General features: G+C 48.0%; 1 protein-coding gene across 2 annotated transcripts in view; it reads left to right on the plus strand.

Annotated features, from left to right (window-relative positions):
- The first annotated feature begins 1,447 nt into the window (after positions 1-1,447).
- The window catches only part of LOC137326238 (1-phosphatidylinositol 4,5-bisphosphate phosphodiesterase beta-2-like), a 200,927-nt gene continuing 184,048 nt past the window's right edge, over positions 1,448-18,326 (plus strand). For both annotated transcript variants that reach the window (XM_067991148.1, XM_067991149.1), the window contains exons 1-3: positions 1,448-1,620; positions 6,765-6,842; positions 9,102-9,170. In XM_067991148.1, coding sequence (XP_067847249.1) covers positions 1,537-1,620; positions 6,765-6,842; positions 9,102-9,170 — 231 coding nt within the window. In that variant the 5' untranslated portion in view covers positions 1,448-1,536. The remainder of the gene's footprint in view (positions 1,621-6,764; positions 6,843-9,101; positions 9,171-18,326) is intronic.

The following is an 18,326-nucleotide window of genomic DNA, read 5'->3' on the forward strand; positions in this document are numbered from 1 at the left end:
AGGAAGGGTCATGCAATACACCATGCAATTGCTGGGAATAAAAATGCGATTTCATATCCCCCACAATCCCACTTCACCAGCCATCGTGGAGCAAATGAATTGCACTCTAAAAACAATGTTAAAGAAATTGGTGACTCGGTCCTCTAAGACTTGGGACCAAGTCTTACCATTAGCTCGAGTAGGTATACGATCGCCCCCTCCTGAACGACCAAGGTAACTCCCCGTGAAAACGCACCCCACCGAGTGGGATGTGGGCCAACAAGTAACGCTCAAAGCTTTCAAACTGGTGCCTTTCCCGTTGCATTCCAGGGGCCACATTCGTTAGTGGACAAGGGAAGCCCCAGAGTCTACAAGATGATGGTGAGTCCTAAGAAAGAGAAACGGTTCCCCATCGACCTGGAGAAGCGCACGAACTGGACAAAGTGCCCTCTGACCCCCGGTGATACTAACTGGACAAAGTGCCCTCTGACCCCCGGTGATACTAACTGGACAAAGTGCCCTCTGACCCCTGGTGATGCTTACTGGACAAAGTGCTCTCTGACCCCTGCTGATACGAACTGGACAAAATGCCCTCTGAACCCTCATGATACTAACTACAGCGGTAAGTACCATTGGCCCAATAATGTATTAAAGTGTGTAACACTACTACAGCTGCACGTGCAATCAGCTCAGTAATGTATTAAAGTTTGTAACATTACTACAGTGGTTAGTACAATCAGCCCAATAGTGTATGAAAGTGAGTGGCACTACTACAGCAGTAAATATAATTGGCCCAATAATGTATTAAAATGTGTAGCACTATTATAATGGTAAGTACAATCAGCCCATAGTGTATTAAAGTGAGTAGCACTACTAAAGCAGTAAGTACAATTGGCTCAATAGTTTATTAAAGTGTGTAACACTACTACAGTGATAAGTACAATCAGCTCAATAATGTATTAATGTGTGTAACACTACTACAGCGGTAAATATAATCGGCCCAGTAGTGTATAAAGTGTGTGACACTACTACAGCAGTATGTACAATCGGCTCAGTAGTTTATTAACGTGTGTAACACAACTACAGCGGTAAATACAATTGCCCAATTGTGTATTAAAATGTATACCACTACTATAGCGGTAAGTGCAATGAAGTGTTTGTCACATGCATCATGTAGAGGTAAATTGTACAACTGCCGCAGCAAGGTTTAAACCTGTGAAAAGTCTTGAAACATCACCAAATTTAAAAAGGAGCAAGGCGTGGGCAGTACTGAGAGACTGGGCTGTGAAATGAGCAGCTACTTCCGTCTGTCGTGATTAACAGCCTGTGTATTTGTCTCAGTGTGCCTGCCGTTTGCCCTGATTTGCATTTCACTTTACATGCTGCTAGTTTTCATTTGACTCAGGACTGATGGTTGACTATAAATGAGAGTGTTGTTATTTCGCTTCCAGGACTCGTGCCTTGAGCTTGCTGCAGTTCTCGTCAGCGTGCTCTGCTGCCTCTCAGCCCCTTCAAATACCCTGCTCAGACACGTCAATGCTTTTTATTTAGCTGAGAATGGCGGAGGAAGTTCCTTTACTGACTGAGATCACGGTGAAGCCTTCAATGGTCCACGGAGAGAAGTTCATTAAATGGGATGATGTAAGTAATTGTGGCACGCAACAGACAGAGTGCTAAAGTCACCGAAACATTGCTGCATCATTGTAGTATCAATTAATGCTAAAACTAGCATTAATACTTGCCATACCAGGCTATAACTCTGAGTGAACTTTTTCTAGAACATTACAAATGGAGGTACAGTGAGGAATGGTGAGGAACAATGAGGAACGGTGAGGTATAGTGAGGAACAGTGAAGAATGGTGAGTACAGTGAGGAACAGTGAGGTACGGTGAGAAATGGTGAGCAACAGTGAGGAATGGTGAGGTACAGTGAGGAATGGTGAGGTCCAGTGAGGAATGGTCAGGAACAGTGAGGTACAGTGAGGAATGGTGAGGTACAATGAGGAATGGTGAGCAACAGTGAGGAATGGTGAGGTACAATGAGGAATGGTGAGTACAGTGAGGAATGGTGAGGAACAGTGAGGAATGGTGAGTACAGTGAGGAATGGTAAGGAACAGTGAGGAATGGTGAGTACAGTGAGGAATGGTAAGGAACAGTGAGGAATGGTGAGTACAGTGAGGAATGGTAAGGAACAGTGAGGAATGGTGAGGTACAATGAGGAATGGTGAGTACAGTGAGGAATGGTAAGGAACAGTGAGGAATGGTGAGTACAGTGAGGAATGGTGAGCAACAGTGAGGAATGGTGAGTACAGTGAGGAACAGTAAGGTACAGTGAGGAATGGTGAGGAATGGTGAGGTACAGTGAGGAATGGTGAGGTACAGTGAGGAATGGTGAGGTACAGTGAGGAATGGTGAGCAACAGTGAGGAATGGTGAGGTACAGTGAGGAATGGTGAGGTCCAGTGAGGAATGGTGAGCAACAGTGAGGAATGGTGAGGTACAGTGAGGAATGGTGAGGTACAGTGAGGAATGGTGAGGTCCAGTGAGGAATGGTGAGCAACAGTGAGGAATGGTGAGGTACAGTGAGGAATGGTGAGGTACAATGAGGAATGGTGAGCAACAGTGAGGAATGGTGAGGTACAGTGAGGAATGGTGAGGTACAGTGAGGAATGGTGAGGTCCAGTGAGGAATGGTGAGCAACAGTGAGGAATGGTGAGGTACAGTGAGGAATGGTGAGGTCCAGTGAGGAATGGTGAGCAACAGTGAGGAATGGTGAGGTACAGTGAGGAATGGTGAGGTACAATGAGGAATGGTGAGTACAGTGAGGAATGGTGAGTACAGTGAGGAATGGTGAGGTCCAGTGAGGAATGGTCAGGAACAGTGAGGTACAGTGAGGAATGGTGAGGTACAATGAGGAATGGTGAGGTACAATGAGGAATGGTGAGCAACAGTGAGGAATGGTGAGGTCCAGTGAGGAATGGTCAGGAACAGTGAGGTACAGTGAGGAATGGTGAGTACAGTGAGGAATGGTGAGGTACAGTGAGGAATGGTGAGTACAGTGAGGAATGGTGAGCAACAGTGAGGAATGGTGAGGTACAATGAGGAATGGTGAGTACAGTGAGGAATGGTGAGGTACAATGAGGAATGGTGAGCAACAGTGAGGAATGGTGAGGTACAATGAGGAATGGTGAGTACAGTGAGGAATGGTGAGGAACAGTGAGGAATGGTGAGGTACAATGAGGAATGGTGAGTACAGTGAGGAATGGTGAGGAACAGTGAGGAATGGTGAGTACAGTGAGGAATGGTAAGGAACAGTGAGGAATGGTGAGTACAGTGAGGAATGGTGAGGAACAGTGAGGAATGGTGAGTACAGTGAGGAATGGTAAGGAACAGTGAGGAATGGTGAGGTACAGTGAGGAATGGTGAGGTACAATGAGGAATGGTGAGTACAGTGAGGAATGGTGAGTACAGTGAGGAATGGTGAGGTCCAGTGAGGAATGGTCAGGAACAGTGAGGTACAGTGAGGAATGGTGAGGTACAATGAGGAATGGTGAGGTACAATGAGGAATGGTGAGCAACAGTGAGGAATGGTGAGGTCCAGTGAGGAATGGTCAGGAACAGTGAGGTACAGTGAGGAATGGTGAGTACAGTGAGGAATGGTGAGGTACAGTGAGGAATGGTGAGTACAGTGAGGAATGGTGAGCAACAGTGAGGAATGGTGAGGTACAATGAGGAATGGTGAGTACAGTGAGGAATGGTGAGGTACAATGAGGAATGGTGAGCAACAGTGAGGAATGGTGAGGTACAATGAGGAATGGTGAGTACAGTGAGGAATGGTGAGGAACAGTGAGGAATGGTGAGGTACAATGAGGAATGGTGAGTACAGTGAGGAATGGTGAGGAACAGTGAGGAATGGTGAGTACAGTGAGGAATGGTAAGGAACAGTGAGGAATGGTGAGTACAGTGAGGAATGGTGAGGAACAGTGAGGAATGGTGAGTACAGTGAGGAATGGTAAGGAACAGTGAGGAATGGTGAGTACAGTGAGGAATGGTAAGGAACAGTGAGGTACAGTGAGGAATGGTGAGGTACAGTGAGGAATGGTGAGCAACAGTGAGGAATGGTGAGTACAGTGAGGAACGGTAAGGAACAGTGAGGTACAGTGAGGAATGGTGAGTACAGTGAGGAATGGTGAGCAACAGTGAGGAATGGTGAGTACAGTGAGGAACAGTAAGGTACAGTGAGGAATGGTGAGGAATGGTGAGGTACAGTGAGGAATGGTGAGGAATGGTGAGGAACAGTGAGGAACAGTGAGGAATGGTGAGTACAGTGAGGAATGGTGAGGTACAGTGAGGAATGGTGAGTACAGTGAGGAATGGTGAGTACAGTGAGGAATGGTGAGTACGGTGAGGAATGGTGAGGTACAGTGAGGAATGGTGAGTACAGTGAGGAATGGTGAGGAACAGTGAGGAATGGTGAGTACAGTGAGGAATGGTGAGGTACAGTGAGGAATGGTGAGTACAGTGAGGAATGGTGAGGAACAGTGAGGAATGGTGAGTACAGTGAGGAATGATAAGGTACAGTGAGGTACAGTGAGAAATGGTGAGTTACAGTGAGGAATGGTGAGTTTCAGTGAGGAATGGTGAGGTACAGTGAGGAATGATGAGTACAGTGAGGAATGGTGAGTACAGTGAGGAATGGTGAACAACAGTGAGGAATGGTGAGGTACAGTGAGGAACAGTAAGGTACAGTGAGGAATGGTGAGGAATGGTGAGTTTCAGTGAGGAATAGTAAGGTACAGTGAGGAATGGTGAGTTTCAGTGAGGAATGGTGAGTACAGTGAGGAATGGTGAGTACAGTGAGGAATGGTGAGGTACAGTGAGGAATGGTGAGCAACAGTGAGGAATGGTGAGTACAGTGAGGAACGGTAAGGAACAGTGAGGTACAGTGAGGAATGGTGAGTACAGTGAGGAATGGTGAGCAACAGTGAGGAATGGTGAGTACAGTGAGGAACAGTAAGGTACAGTGAGGAATGGTGAGGAATGGTGAGGTACAGTGAGGAATGGTGAGGAATGGTGAGGAACAGTGAGGAACAGTGAGGAATGGTGAGTACAGTGAGGAATGGTGAGGTACAGTGAGGAATGGTGAGTACAGTGAGGAATGGTGAGTACAGTGAGGAATGGTGAGGTACAGTGAGGAATGGTGAGTACAGTGAGGAATGGTGAGGAACAGTGAGGAATGGTGAGTACAGTGAGGAATGGTGAGGTACAGTGAGGAATGGTGAGGAACAGTGAGGAATGGTGAGTACAGTGAGGAATGGTGAGGAACAGTGAGGAATGGTGAGTACAGTGAGGAATGGTGAGTACAGTGAGGAATGGTGAGGAACAGTGAGGAATGGTGAGTACAGTGAGGAATGATAAGGTACAGTGAGGTACAGTGAGAAATGGTGAGTAACAGTGAGGAATGGTGAGTTTCAGTGAGGAATGGTGAGGTACAGTGAGGAATGATGAGTACAGTGAGGAATGGTGAGTACAGTGAGGAATGGTGAACAACAGTGAGGAATGGTGAGGTACAGTGAGGAACAGTAAGGTACAGTGAGGAATGGTGAGGAATGGTGAGTTTCAGTGAGGAATAGTAAGGTACAGTGAGGTCCAGTGAGGAATGGTGAGTACAGTGAGGAATGGTGAGGTACAGTGAGGAATGGTGAGGTACAGTGAGGAATGGTGAGTACAGTGAGGAATGGTGAGAACAGTGAGGAATGGTGAGGTTGAGTGAGGAATGGTGAGGTTGAGTGAGGAATGGTGAGGTTGAGTGAGAAATGGTGAGGTACAGTGAGATTGAGTGAGATATGTTAAAGTACGGTGAGGTATGTTAAAGTACGGTGAGGTATGGTAAGATATAGCGAGATATAGTATGATACAGGGAAGTATGGTAAGAGACGGTGAGGTATGGTACGGATCAGTGGAGTTATGGTAAGATACAGTAAGCTACGATGAGGTGTATTGTGGAATGGTGAGGTTCAGCAAGGAACAGTGAGGTGCAGTGAGGTCTCTCTCCCTGTCTCTCTCTCTCTCCTTCCCTGTCTCTCTCCATCTCTGTACCTCTCTCCTTGGCTCCATCTCTCTTTCTGTCTCTCTCTCTGACTTTCTTTCTCTCTTGTTTCTCTCTATGATTGTGTCTGTCTTTCTGTCTATCTCTCTTTCTGTCTATCTCTTTGTCTATGTGTCTCTCTCTCTCTTTGTCACTCTCTCGGCCTCTCTCGGAGGAGAGATGAGACGTTAAACCAAGGCCCCGTCTGCCCTCTCAGGTGGATGTAAAAGATCCCATGGAGCTATTTTGTAGAAGAGTGGGGGAGTTCTCCCCGGTGTCCTGGCCAATATTTATCCCTCAACCAACATCACTAAGAACAGATTATCTGGTCATTATCACATTACTGTTTGTGGGATCTTGCTGTGCGCAAACTGGCTGCTGCGTTTCCTACATTACAACAGTGACTACACTTCCAAAGTACATCTTTGACGCTTTGGGACGTCCTGAGGTCTTGAAAGGCGCTGTAAAAATGCAAGTCTGTCTTTTGGTCTTTCCTTTTCTCTCGGTCTCGTCCCCCTTCTTTCTCACTCTTCTTTCTCTCTTTCTCTCTCTAGCCCTCCCTCACTATGTGACTCCTTCAAGCCAGAAACCACTGAATGCACAGCTCTATAATGCAGTTCTCACTATAACAAGGGTTCCCAAGGCAGATATGAACTGTGTAATATTTAAGCCAATGTTGTGTTATTTTGTGTCTTCAGGATACAGGAGTTGGATCGCCAGTGATTCTACGTGTGGATTCCCATGGACACTTCCTGTACTGGACCTACCAGAATAAGGTAAGGCAAATGGTCAGGCCCTTTAGGGCCAAACATTTCCGCATTTCTCTCCACTCACAGATCATGGCTGATCTGCACCTCAATTCCATTTACCCTCCTTGGTTCCATATCCCTTGATACCCTTACCCAACAAAAATTTATCAATCTCAATCTTGAAAGGTCCAACTGACCCCCAGCATCCACAGCCTTCTGAGGGAGAGAGTTCCAGATTTCCACTCCCCTTTGTAAGATTAAGATTATGCCCCCTTGTTCTGGATTCTACCACCAGAGGAAATAATGTATCCGTATCTACCCTATCGAATCATTTTATCATTTTAAACACCTTTATCAGATCACCCCTCAATCTCCTACACTCAACTCCTGAAGGCACTGACTCTCCCTGGGGCACATGTTCCACAGCCACTGTCTCTCTGGGCTGTGGATGCTCATTCGTTGAATTTATTCAAGGCTGAGATCGATCGATTTTGGACTCTAGAGGAATCAAGGGATTATGGGGAAAGGGCGGGAAAGTGGAGTTGAGGTCGAAGATCAGCCATGATCTTATTGAACGGCGGAGCAGGCTCGAGGGGCCGTATGGCCTCCTCCTGCTCCTATTTCTTATGTTCTTATGACACTCTCTGGGGTATATTAGGGTATGTTTAACCAGAGATATATTAGGCATGCTTAACCAGAGTTAAATCAGGGCATATCTATCCAGAGTTTAATCTGAGAAATGGTGGGTAGGTGGGATTGAGGGATATGGTGAGAAGGTGGGTAGGTGGGATTGAAGGATATGGTGAGAAGGTGGGTAGGTGGGATTGAAGGATATGGTGGGTAGGTAGGTGGGCTTGTTGGGTCAATGGTCTCTCTGGGCCTGTGGTTTCTTTGGGCCTGTGATCTTTTTTTGGGGCTTGTGGTTTCTCCCAGGGCCTGTGGTCTCTCTGGGGCTGTGGTCTCTCTGGCTGTGGTCTCTCTGGGGCTGTGGTCTCTCTGGGGCTGTGGTCTCTCGGGGCCTGTGGTCTCTCGGGGCCTGTGGTCTCTCTGGGGCTGTGGTCTTGGGGCCTGTGGTCTCTCGGGGCCTGTGGTCTGTCTGAGCCTGTGGTCTCTCTGGGCCTGTGGTCTCTTGGGGCCTGTGGTCTCTCTGGGGCTGAGGTCTGTCTGGGCCTGTGGTCTCTCGGGGCCTGTGGTCTCTCGGGGACTGTGGTCTCTCTCTGGGGCTGTGGTCTCTCTGGGGCTGTGGTCTCTCTGGGGCTGAGGGTCTCTCTCTGGGGCTGAGGTCTGTCTGGGGCTGTGGTCTGTCTGGGCCTGTGGGGTCTCTCGGGGCCTGTGGTCTCTCTCGGGGCCTGTGGTCTGTCTGGGGCTGTGGTCTCTCGGGGCCTGTGGTCACTCTGGGGCTGTGGTCTGTCTGGGCCTGTGGTCTCTCGGGGCCTGTGGTCTGTCTGAGGCTATGGTCTCTCTGGGCCTGTGGTCTCTCTCTGGGCCTGTGGTCTCTCGGGGACTGTGGTCTCTCTGGGCCTGTGGTCTCTCTGGGGCTGTGGTCTCTCGGGGCCTGTGGTCTCTCTGGAGCTGTGGTCTCTCTCTGGGCCTGTGGTCTCTCTGGGGCTGTGGTCTCTCTGGGCCTGTGGTCTCTCGGGGACTGTGGTCTCTCTGGGCCTGTGGTCTCTCTGGGGCTGTGGTCTCTCTGGGACTGTGGTCTCTCTGGGCCTGTGGTCTCTCGGGGACTGTGGTCTCTCTGGGCCTGTGGTCTCTCTGGGGCTGTGGTCTCTCTGGGACTGTGGTCTCTCGGGGACTGTGGTCTCTCTGGGGCTGTGGTCTCTCTCTGGGCCTGTGGTCTCTCTGGGGCTGTCATCTCTCGGGGCCTGTCGTCTCTCGGGGCCTGTGGTCTCTCTGGGGCTGTGGTCTCTCTGGGCCTGTGGTCTCTCTGGGGCTGTGGTCTCTCTGGGGCTGTGGTCTCTCTGGGCCTGTGGTCTCTCTGGGGCTGTCATCTCTCGGGGCCTGTCGTCTCTCGGGGCCTGTGATATTTCTGCCAGTGTTGTTGGGAGGCCTTTGTTACAGGGACAGTTGCATTCAGTTTAACGAATGGAAAGAGAGCTGATCCACACAGAATGAATGGTAGATCAGAAATGCAACTATGACAATAGGACAGTGCCCAGAGTGACGACAAAGAGCAGGGAGGAGAGGGATGGACGCTGCTTTTCACCACTTTCTGTGTCTGGTCTGATGGCTGTAATGGGCTGAAGGTGACTCCTGATCGTCACACACTCCTGTTTCTTTCTCTAGCATGTGGACTTCCTGGACATCACCACTATCCATGACACAAGAATCGGAAAGTATGCCAAAGTCCCGAAGGTAAGCTCTTGTGCCATGACTGGTGCTCGGCCATAAAAGAGTTGGCTCATTGATTCGGCTCCTCCTTTCCCTCTCTACACTTTGTTTGCACGAAATGTACCAACACATGGTGGAAGAGAGATGAGGGCAGAGCTGTCACAACTCACTGTTCTCAATGCCTATTCTCTAGGACCCCATCGTTTGATTCAGTACTCCCACTCCCTGCAGTTCAAAGATCCAACTGAATCCCCCTGTGTGAGAATCTCAGGCCAATCCCCCATTAGCATAGCCTGGTATGGCATAGAGTTTACAAGGTGGAAACTGGCCATTCGACCCACCAGTCCGTGCTGGTGTTCATCCTCCACACAAGCAGTATCCTAATCCCATGTGCCTGCCCAGTTCCCACATCCCTTTATTCCCCCTTTCCTTCAACCACCAATCTAACCAATTCTTAAATCGTCACATGGTCTTTGTTTTAACCACTAACTCTGGTAATGAATTCCACAACTCTCTGTGTGAGAAAGTTTATCCTGCTCTCTGTCCTAAATCTTTCACATTTAATCCTACATCTATGTCCTCCCGTTCTGGACCCCTCAACCACTGAAAACAGTTTGCTTCCATCCACTCTATCCCATCTATTAGGAATAGTAAGGTAGAATAGGAGGAGCCTTTCTTTCAGATACTATGGAGTAAGTTACAGCCTGGAATCTAATTGAGGAGTTCAGGTGGTTTATATATAGAATAACAGATCGCCTCCAAAGCTCTGCTGCCCGTATTCTAACTCGCACCAAGTCCCGTTCTCCCATCACCCCTGTGCTCGCTGACCTACATTGGATCCCGGTCTGGCAATGCCTCGATTTTAAAATTCTCATTCTTGTTTTCAAATCCCTCCATGGCCTCGCCCCTCCCTATCTCTGCAACCTCCTCCCTACAACCCTCCGAGATCTCTGTGCTCCTCCAATTCTGGCCTCTTGCGCATCCTTGATTTTAATCACTCCACCAATGGCGGCCGCACCTTCAGCTGCCTGGGCCCTAAGCTCTGGAATTCCCTCCCTAAACCTCTCCGCCTCTCTACCTCTCTCTCCTCCTTTAAGACGCTTCTTAAAACCTACCTCTTTGACCAAGCTTTTGGTCACCTATCCTAATATCTCCTTATGTGACTTGGTATCAAATTTTGTTTGATTATCACTCCTGTGAAGCTTCTTGGGACATTTTACTATGTTAAAGGCGCTATATAAATGCAAGTTGTTGTTGTTGATGCCTCGGGCCTTGTCTCTCCAGACACTATAAACAGGAGCCTGGCTACAAAACAGAAAACTGAGAGTAGGGGTTAAGGGTAGTTACTCAGACTGGCAAAAGGTGGGAAGTGATGTTCCACAGGGATCGGTGCTGGGACCACAGTTGTTCACAATTTATATTAACGATTTGGATCTGGGAATCGGAATTACAATTTCAAAATTTGCGAACGAGACCAAATTGGGCGGTATAATTAATACTGAGGAGGACTGCTACAAAATACATTAGGGGACATTAATAAACTTGCAGAATGGGCATGTAATTGGCAAATTAATTTCAATATAGGTAACTGTGAAGGTTTGCATTTTGGTAGGAAGAATAAGGAGGCCACAAATTGCTTGGATAATAAGAGTCTGAATGGGGGTAGAGGAGCAAAGGGATCGGGGGGGGTACAGATACACAAATCACTAAAAGTAACGATGCAGGTTAATAAGGCCATAAAAAAGGGAAATCAAGCACTGGGGTTCATTTCTAGTGGGATAGAATTGAAAAGCAGACGTTAAACTTGGTTGGACCACACTTGGAGTATTGTGCACAGTTCTGGTCTTCATATAATGAAAAGGTGCAAAAAAGATATACCAGGATGATACCAGAATTGAGAGGATATACTTATCAGGAAAGGCTGAACAGGCTGGGGCTCTTTTCTCCAGAAAAGAGGAGACTGAGGGGTGACCCGATAGAGGTCTTTAAAATAATGAAAGGGTTTGATAGAGTAGACATAGAGAAAATGTTTCCATTTGTGGGGAGTCCAAAACTAGAGGTCATAAATATAAGATCTCTAATAAATCCAATAGAGAATTCAGGAGAATTATCTTTACCCAGAGAGTGGTCAGAATGTGGAACTTGCTACCACAGGATAGTTGAGGTGACTAGCATAGATGCATTTAAGGGGAGGCTAGATAAGCACACGAGCGAGGAAGGGATAGAAGTTAGATAGGGTTAGATGAAATAGGGATGGAGGAGCTTGTGTGGATAATAAAAGCTGACACAGACCAGTTGGGCCGAATGGCCTGTTTCTGTGCTGTAGACTCAATGTAACTGGGGAAAATGCTGGAATCCATTATTAAGGAAGTGGTAACAGGGCACTTTGAAAATCATAATATGATTAGGCAGAGTCAACATGGTTTTATGAAAGGGAAATAGTTATTTGACAAATTTATTAGAGCTTTTTGAGGATGTAACTATCATGGTAGATAAAGGGGAACCAGTGGATATAGTAGATTTAGATTTTCAAAAGGCATTCGATGAGGTACCTCATAAAAGGTTGTTACACAAGATAAGGGCTCATGGGGTTTGGGGTAATATATTAGCATGGACAGAGGATTGATTATCGGACAGAAAATAGAGAAAGGGAATAAACTGGTCATTTTCAGGTTGGCAGGCTGTAACTAGTGGGGTGCCACAGGGATCGGTGCTTGGGCCTGAGCTATTTACAATCTATATTAATGACTTAGATGAAGGGACCGAGTGTAATGTATCCAAGTTTGCTGACGATACAAAGCTAGGTGGGAAAGTAAACAGTGAGGAGGACACAGAGTCTGCAAAGAGATATGGACAGGGTAAATGGGTGGGCAAGAAGGTGGCTGATGGAGTATAATGTGGGGAAATGTGAGGTTATTCACTTTGGTAGGAAGAATAGAAAAACAGAATATTTTTTAAATGGTGAGGAACTATTAAATGTTTGCGTTCAGAGGGATTTGGGTGTCCTTGTACATGAAACACCAAAAGTTAACATGCAGGTACAGCAAGCAATTAGGAAGGCAAATGGTGTGTTGGCCTTTATTGCAAGGGGGTTGGAGTACAAGAGTAGGGCTCTGGTGAAGCCACACCTGGAGTACTGTGTACAGTTTTGGTCTCCTTACCTAAGGAAGGATATACTCACCATAGAGATGGTGCAACGAAAGTTCACTAAATTGATTCCTGGGATGAGAGGGTTGCCCTGTGAGGAAAGATTGAGTAGAATGAGCCTATACTCTCTAGAGTTTAGAAGAATGAGAGGTGATCTCATTAAAACATGTAAGATTCTGAGGGGGTTTGACAGGGTCGATGCTGAGAGGTTGTTTCCCCTGGCTGGAGAGTCCAGAACTAGGGGGCATTGTCTCAGGATAAGGGGTCGGCCATTTAAGACTGAGATGAGGAGAAATTTCTTCACTCAGAGGGTTGTGAATCTTTGGAATTCTTGACCCCAGAGGGCTGTGGATGCTGAGTCGTTGAGTATATTCAAGACTGAGATCAATAGATTTTTGGATTCTAGGGGAACCAAGGGATATGGGGATCAGGCAGGAAAGTGGAGTTCAGGTAGAAGATCAGCCATGATCTGATTGAATGGTGCAGCAGGCTCGAGGGGCCGTATGGCCTACTCCTGCTCCTATTTCTTATGTTCTTATTGTAAGCAAAACACTGTGGATGCTGGAAATCTGAAATAAAAACAGAAAATGCTGGAGAAGCTCAGCAAATCAGGCAGCATCTGTGGAGAAAGAAACAGAGTTAACGTTTCAGGTCGAAGACCTTTCGTCAGAACTGGAAGATGTTAAAAAGTTAAAGTTTTTAAGCAAGTACAGAGCCAGGGAAAGGGAGGGAGGAGGGAAAGAACAAAAGGGAAGGTCTGTGATAGGGTGGAGGGCAAGAGTGATTAAATGACAAAAGGGATGATGGTGCAAGGCAAGGAGGGTGGGAATGGGACAGGTTAAGAAACAAAAGATTGATCAGCAGCAGCAGAACCATTACCAGCACCTGCTGACCGAAAAAATGGGAGCAGTGGTTATGATCTGAAGTTATTGAAATCAGTGTTGAGTCTGGAAGGTTGTAAAGTGCCTAATCGAAAGATGAGGTGCTGTTCCTCGAGCTTCCGTTGAGCTGCATTGGAACAGTGTAAGAGGCCGAGGACAGAGAGGTCAGAGTGGGACGGGGAATTAAAATGGCGAGTGACCGGCAGGTCAGAGTCACACTTGCGGACAGAGTGGAGGTGTTCAACAAAGCGATCACCCAATCTGCGTTTGATCTCCCCAGTGTAGAGAGACCGCATTGTGAGCAGTGAATACAGTGTAGTAAATTGAAAGAAGTACAAGTAAACCGCTGTTCTTATGTAACAATGTAAGATTCCTCAGACCCTGTCTCCCCAGACAGTGTAGACAGGAACATCCCTCAGACCCTGTCTCCCCAGACACTGTAGACAGGAACATCCCTCAGACCCTGTCTCCCCAGACACTGTAGACAGGAACATCCCTCAGACCCTGTCTCCCCAGACAGTGTAGACAGGAACATCCCTCAGACCCTGTCTCCCCAGACACTGTAGACAGGAACATCCCTCAGACCCTGTCTCCCCAGACACTGTAGACAGGAACATCCCTCAGACCCTGTCTCCCCAGACACTGTAGACAGGAACATCCCTCAGACCCTGTCTCCCCAGACAGTGTAGACAGGAACATCCCTCAGACCCTGTCTCCCCAGACACTGTAGACAGGAACATCCCTCAGACCCTGTCTCCCCAGACACTGTAGACAGGAACATCCCTCAGACCCTGTCTCCCCAGACAGTGTCGACAGGAACATCCCTCAGATCCTGTCTCCCCAGACAGTGTAGACAGGAACATCTCTCAGACCCTGTCTCCCAGACACTGTCGACAGGAACATCCCTCAGACCCTGTCTCCCAGACAGTGTAGACAGGAACATCCCTCAGACCCTGTCTCCCCAGACACTGTAGACAGGAACATCTCTCAGACCCTGTCTCCCAGACACTGTCGACAGGAACATCCCTCAGACCCTGTCTCCCCAGACACTGTAGACAGGAACATCCCTCAGACCCTGTCTCCCCAGACAGTGTAGACAGGAACATCCCTCAGACCCTGTCTCCCAGACACTGTAGACAGGAACATCCCTCAGACCCTGTCTCCCCAGACACTGTAGACAGGAACATCCCTCAGACCCTGTCTCCCCAGACACTGTAGACAGGAACATCCCTCAGACCCTGTCTCCCAGACACTGTAGACAGGAACATCCCTCAGACCCTGTCTCCCCAGACACTGTAGACAGGAACATCCCTCAGACCCTGTCTCCCAGACACTGTAGACAGTAACATCCCTCAGACCCTGTCTCCCCAGACACTGTAGACAGGAACATCCCTCAGACCCTGTCTCCCAGACACTGTAGACAGGAACATCCCTCAGACCCTGTCTCCCCAGACACTGTAGACAGTAACATCCCTCAGACCCTGTCTCCCCAGACACTGTAGACAGGAACATCCCTCAGACCCTGTCTCCCCAGACACTGTCGACAGGAACATCTCTCAGACCCTGTCTCCCCAGACACTGTAGACAGGAACATCCCTCAGACCCTGTCTCCCCAGACAGTGTAGACAGGAACATCCCTCAGACCCTGTCTCCCAGACACTGTAGACAGTAACATCCCTCAGACCCTGTCTCCCCAGACACTGTAGACAGTAACATCTCTCAGACCCTGTCTCCCAGTCACTGTAGACAGGAACATCCCTCAGACCCTGTCTCCCCAGACACTGTAGACAGTAACATCCCTCAGACCCTGTCTCCCCAGACACTGTAGAAAGGAACATCCCTCAGACCCTGTCTCCCAGACACTGTAGACAGGAACATCCCTCAGACCCTGTCTCCCCAGACACTGTAGACAGGAACATCCCTCAGACCCTGTCTCCCAGACACTGTAGACAGTAACATCTCTCAGACCCTGTCTCCCCAGACACTGTAGAAAGGAACATCCCTCAGACCCTGTCTCCCAGACACTGTAGACAGGAACATCCCTCAGACCCTGTCTCCCCAGACACTGTCGACAGGAACATCCCTCAGACCCTGTCTCCCCAGACACTGTAGAAAGGAACATCCCTCAGACCCTGTCTCCCAGACACTGTAGACAGGAACATCCCTCAGACCCTGTCTCCCCAGACACTGTAGAAAGGAACATCCCTCAGACCCTGTCTCCCAGACACTGTAGACAGGAACATCCCTCAGACCCTGTCTCCCAGACACTGTAGACAGTAACATCCCTCAGACCCTGTCTCCCAGACACTATGGACAGGAACATCCCTCAAACCCTGTAGGAAAGATTTCCGGCAGGGAAGAGGCAAGTACTTTGTGTGACACGTGAATCTGTGCCGACCATCCCAGTGGAATTTGTGCCAAGTGTCCGGTGGGAGCTCTGTCCCTTTAAGTAAATGCTCATCTTTATTTGTTTGAGTGTTACATTTACATTTCACCTTTGTGCTGTCTATGTGACTTTCACACTCTCTAAACATCATTCAAATTCATTGAAATGAAGCTGCTGTGTAGCTCCCTTGGTTCCTGTCTTAGTCCAGTCACTATTTACAGACCGGCCCTCTATTGGTGGCCGTTCCTTCAGCCATCTGGGCCCGAATTTCTGGAATTCCTTCTTTCAGCCTCTCTGCCTCACTCTCCTCCTTTACAAACCGCCTCTTTGACCCAGCTTTTGGTCACCCCTCTTAATCTCTTCTCTTTTAGTTTGGTGTCAATTTTACTTTGATTATCCTTCTGTGAAGTTTTTCCATGTTATATAAATGGATGTTGTTTATGAAGCTCTCAGACCCTGTCTCCCATGTCAGTAATGTTTCTATTATTCATTTTGGGGGTGTGGGCGTCACTGGCAAGGCCCCATTTCTTGCCCTTTCCTAGTTGCCCTGAGAAGGTGGTGGTGAGCCTTCTTCTTGAATCACTGATTTGAGACAACTGAGAAGCTTACAAGGCAATTTCAGAGGGCAGTTAAGATTCAACCACATTGGTGCGGGACTGGAGGCCCAGACAGGGTAAGGACGGCAGGGACATTACTGAACCAGTTGGGCTTTTACAACAATCCGACAGCTTCATGGTCACTTTTACTGATGTGGAGATGCCGGTGATGGACTGGGGTTGACAATTGTAAACAATTTTACAACACCAAGTTATAGTCCAGCAATTTTATTTTAAATTCACAAGCTTTCGGAGGCTTCCCCCTTCCTCAGGTGAACGATTTGGAAATGAAATCCTCGAAATGAAGTCGCATTTATAATTCACAGAACAATGCTTGGTGAGTACAGACAGTCTGTAAAAAACTGTCTGTACTCACCAAGCATTGTTCTGTGAATTATAAATGCGACTTCATTTCGAGGATTTCATTTCCAAATCGTTCACCTGAGGAAGGGGGAAGCCTCCGAAAGCTTGTGAATTTAAAATAAAATTGCTGGACTATAACTTGGTGTTGTAAAATTGTTTACAACTTTTACTGAGACCAGCTTTTTATTTCCAGATCTTGTAAACTGAATTCAAATTCGCATGGTGGGATTTGAAGTCACGCTCTCTGGATTACTAGTTCAATAACATAACCACTACTCTACCGAATCGCTGACAGGATGATATGGGAGTGGGGGGGAGGGGTTGGAGAGTGAGAGGGAGGGAGAGTGACAGTGAGATAGAAACAGAGACCAGCGGGGGAGGTGGAGACAGAGGGAGAGGGGATAGGGAGAGAAAGAGAGAATGAGACACGGGGAGAGGGGGCAGAGGGAAAGGAGAGGTGATGAGAGAGAGAGGGGGTGAGAGAGAACGGAGAGATAGACAGGAAGAAAGAGGTGGGGAGGGAAAGAGAGAGAGAGAGAGACAGGCAGAGAGAGGAGGGGACAGAGACAGAAAGAGAGTGGTGGACATTGGGAGAGGGAGAGAGAGAGAGAGATGGGGATGGAGGGAGAGATAGTGAAACGGAGGCGGAGACAGGGAGAGAGTGAGACAGAGAGACGGAGAAACGGATTCACAGAATGTTAAAGGCAGCATCTCAGGTTAATGAGGCTGTAAAAAAGCTAATGGAATTCTAGGTTTATCTCAAGGTATAGAATATAAGAGCCAAGAGGTAATGATGAGCCTCTATAAAATCTTAAGACCTCAGTTAGAGTACAATAGACGCTAAATTGGGCTGTGTAGCGCCCGTTGTTTCGGCGCTACACGACCGCTCCGACATCCAAGATGGCGTCTTGGATGCGCACGCACGTTTCCTGTGGTGATGTGCGCCAGACGCCATCTTGGTATAGGAGTTTGCGCAGGCGCAGATAACGAACGCTGGAATCATGTGAAGTCGGGAGAAAATGGCTTCAATCGGTGTGCAACACTGATTTAAAGTGATAGACACCATTTTGGGACTTAACGCACAGTCTTAACCCCGACCATCTGAACAAGTCTTAGAGTGCCCGGAGGACCCCCCACCAGCGCTATTTAAAGGGACTATGCAGGATTTACAGGTTAGTGGCTGGATTATTGCCTCTGGCTGCCGAGACATTGTAACTGTTTTTGGAGGTCTCCTGGACTTGAATACTAGGACTAGGGGACATAGCCCAACATTTAGAGCCAGGACGTGCAGGAGTGAAGTTAGGAAATGCTTCTACACGCAAAGGGTGGGAGAAGTTTGGAACGCTCTTCTACAGACAGCAGTTGATGCTCGCTCACTTGTGAATGTTAAATCTGAGATTGATTGATTTCTGTGAACCAAGGGTATTAAGGGATATGGGGCTAAGAAGGGCATATGGTGGAACAGGCTCGAGGGGTTAAATGCCACGGCCACTTGCTGCCTCTTGATATGCGCCACCTTCTCCTGCAAGAAAGCGGGACGTGTGTCTGGGTTATGTGCCTGTCATGGTTGAATAGCTAGTGTGCGTGGCCTGTGAGTTGTGGGTGGGCAGCTTGAAACAGTGGTAATGTGTAAGGGTGAGAGCAAGCATCTGATTGGAAGAGTTGAGTACTAATGGAAAGAGTTTGTTGGTATGTGGGTGATGGGGGTGTAGTGAGTGGTGCAGTTGGTAGGAGACACCACTTGACAGTTGACCTCAATCACCTTGCCCACTCAAAGCATTGAACTTCTTCCTGCACTGCATCCATG

This window comes from Heptranchias perlo, chromosome 10 (assembly GCF_035084215.1).
Source record: "Heptranchias perlo isolate sHepPer1 chromosome 10, sHepPer1.hap1, whole genome shotgun sequence".
Taxonomy (NCBI): Eukaryota; Metazoa; Chordata; class Chondrichthyes; order Hexanchiformes; family Hexanchidae; genus Heptranchias; species Heptranchias perlo.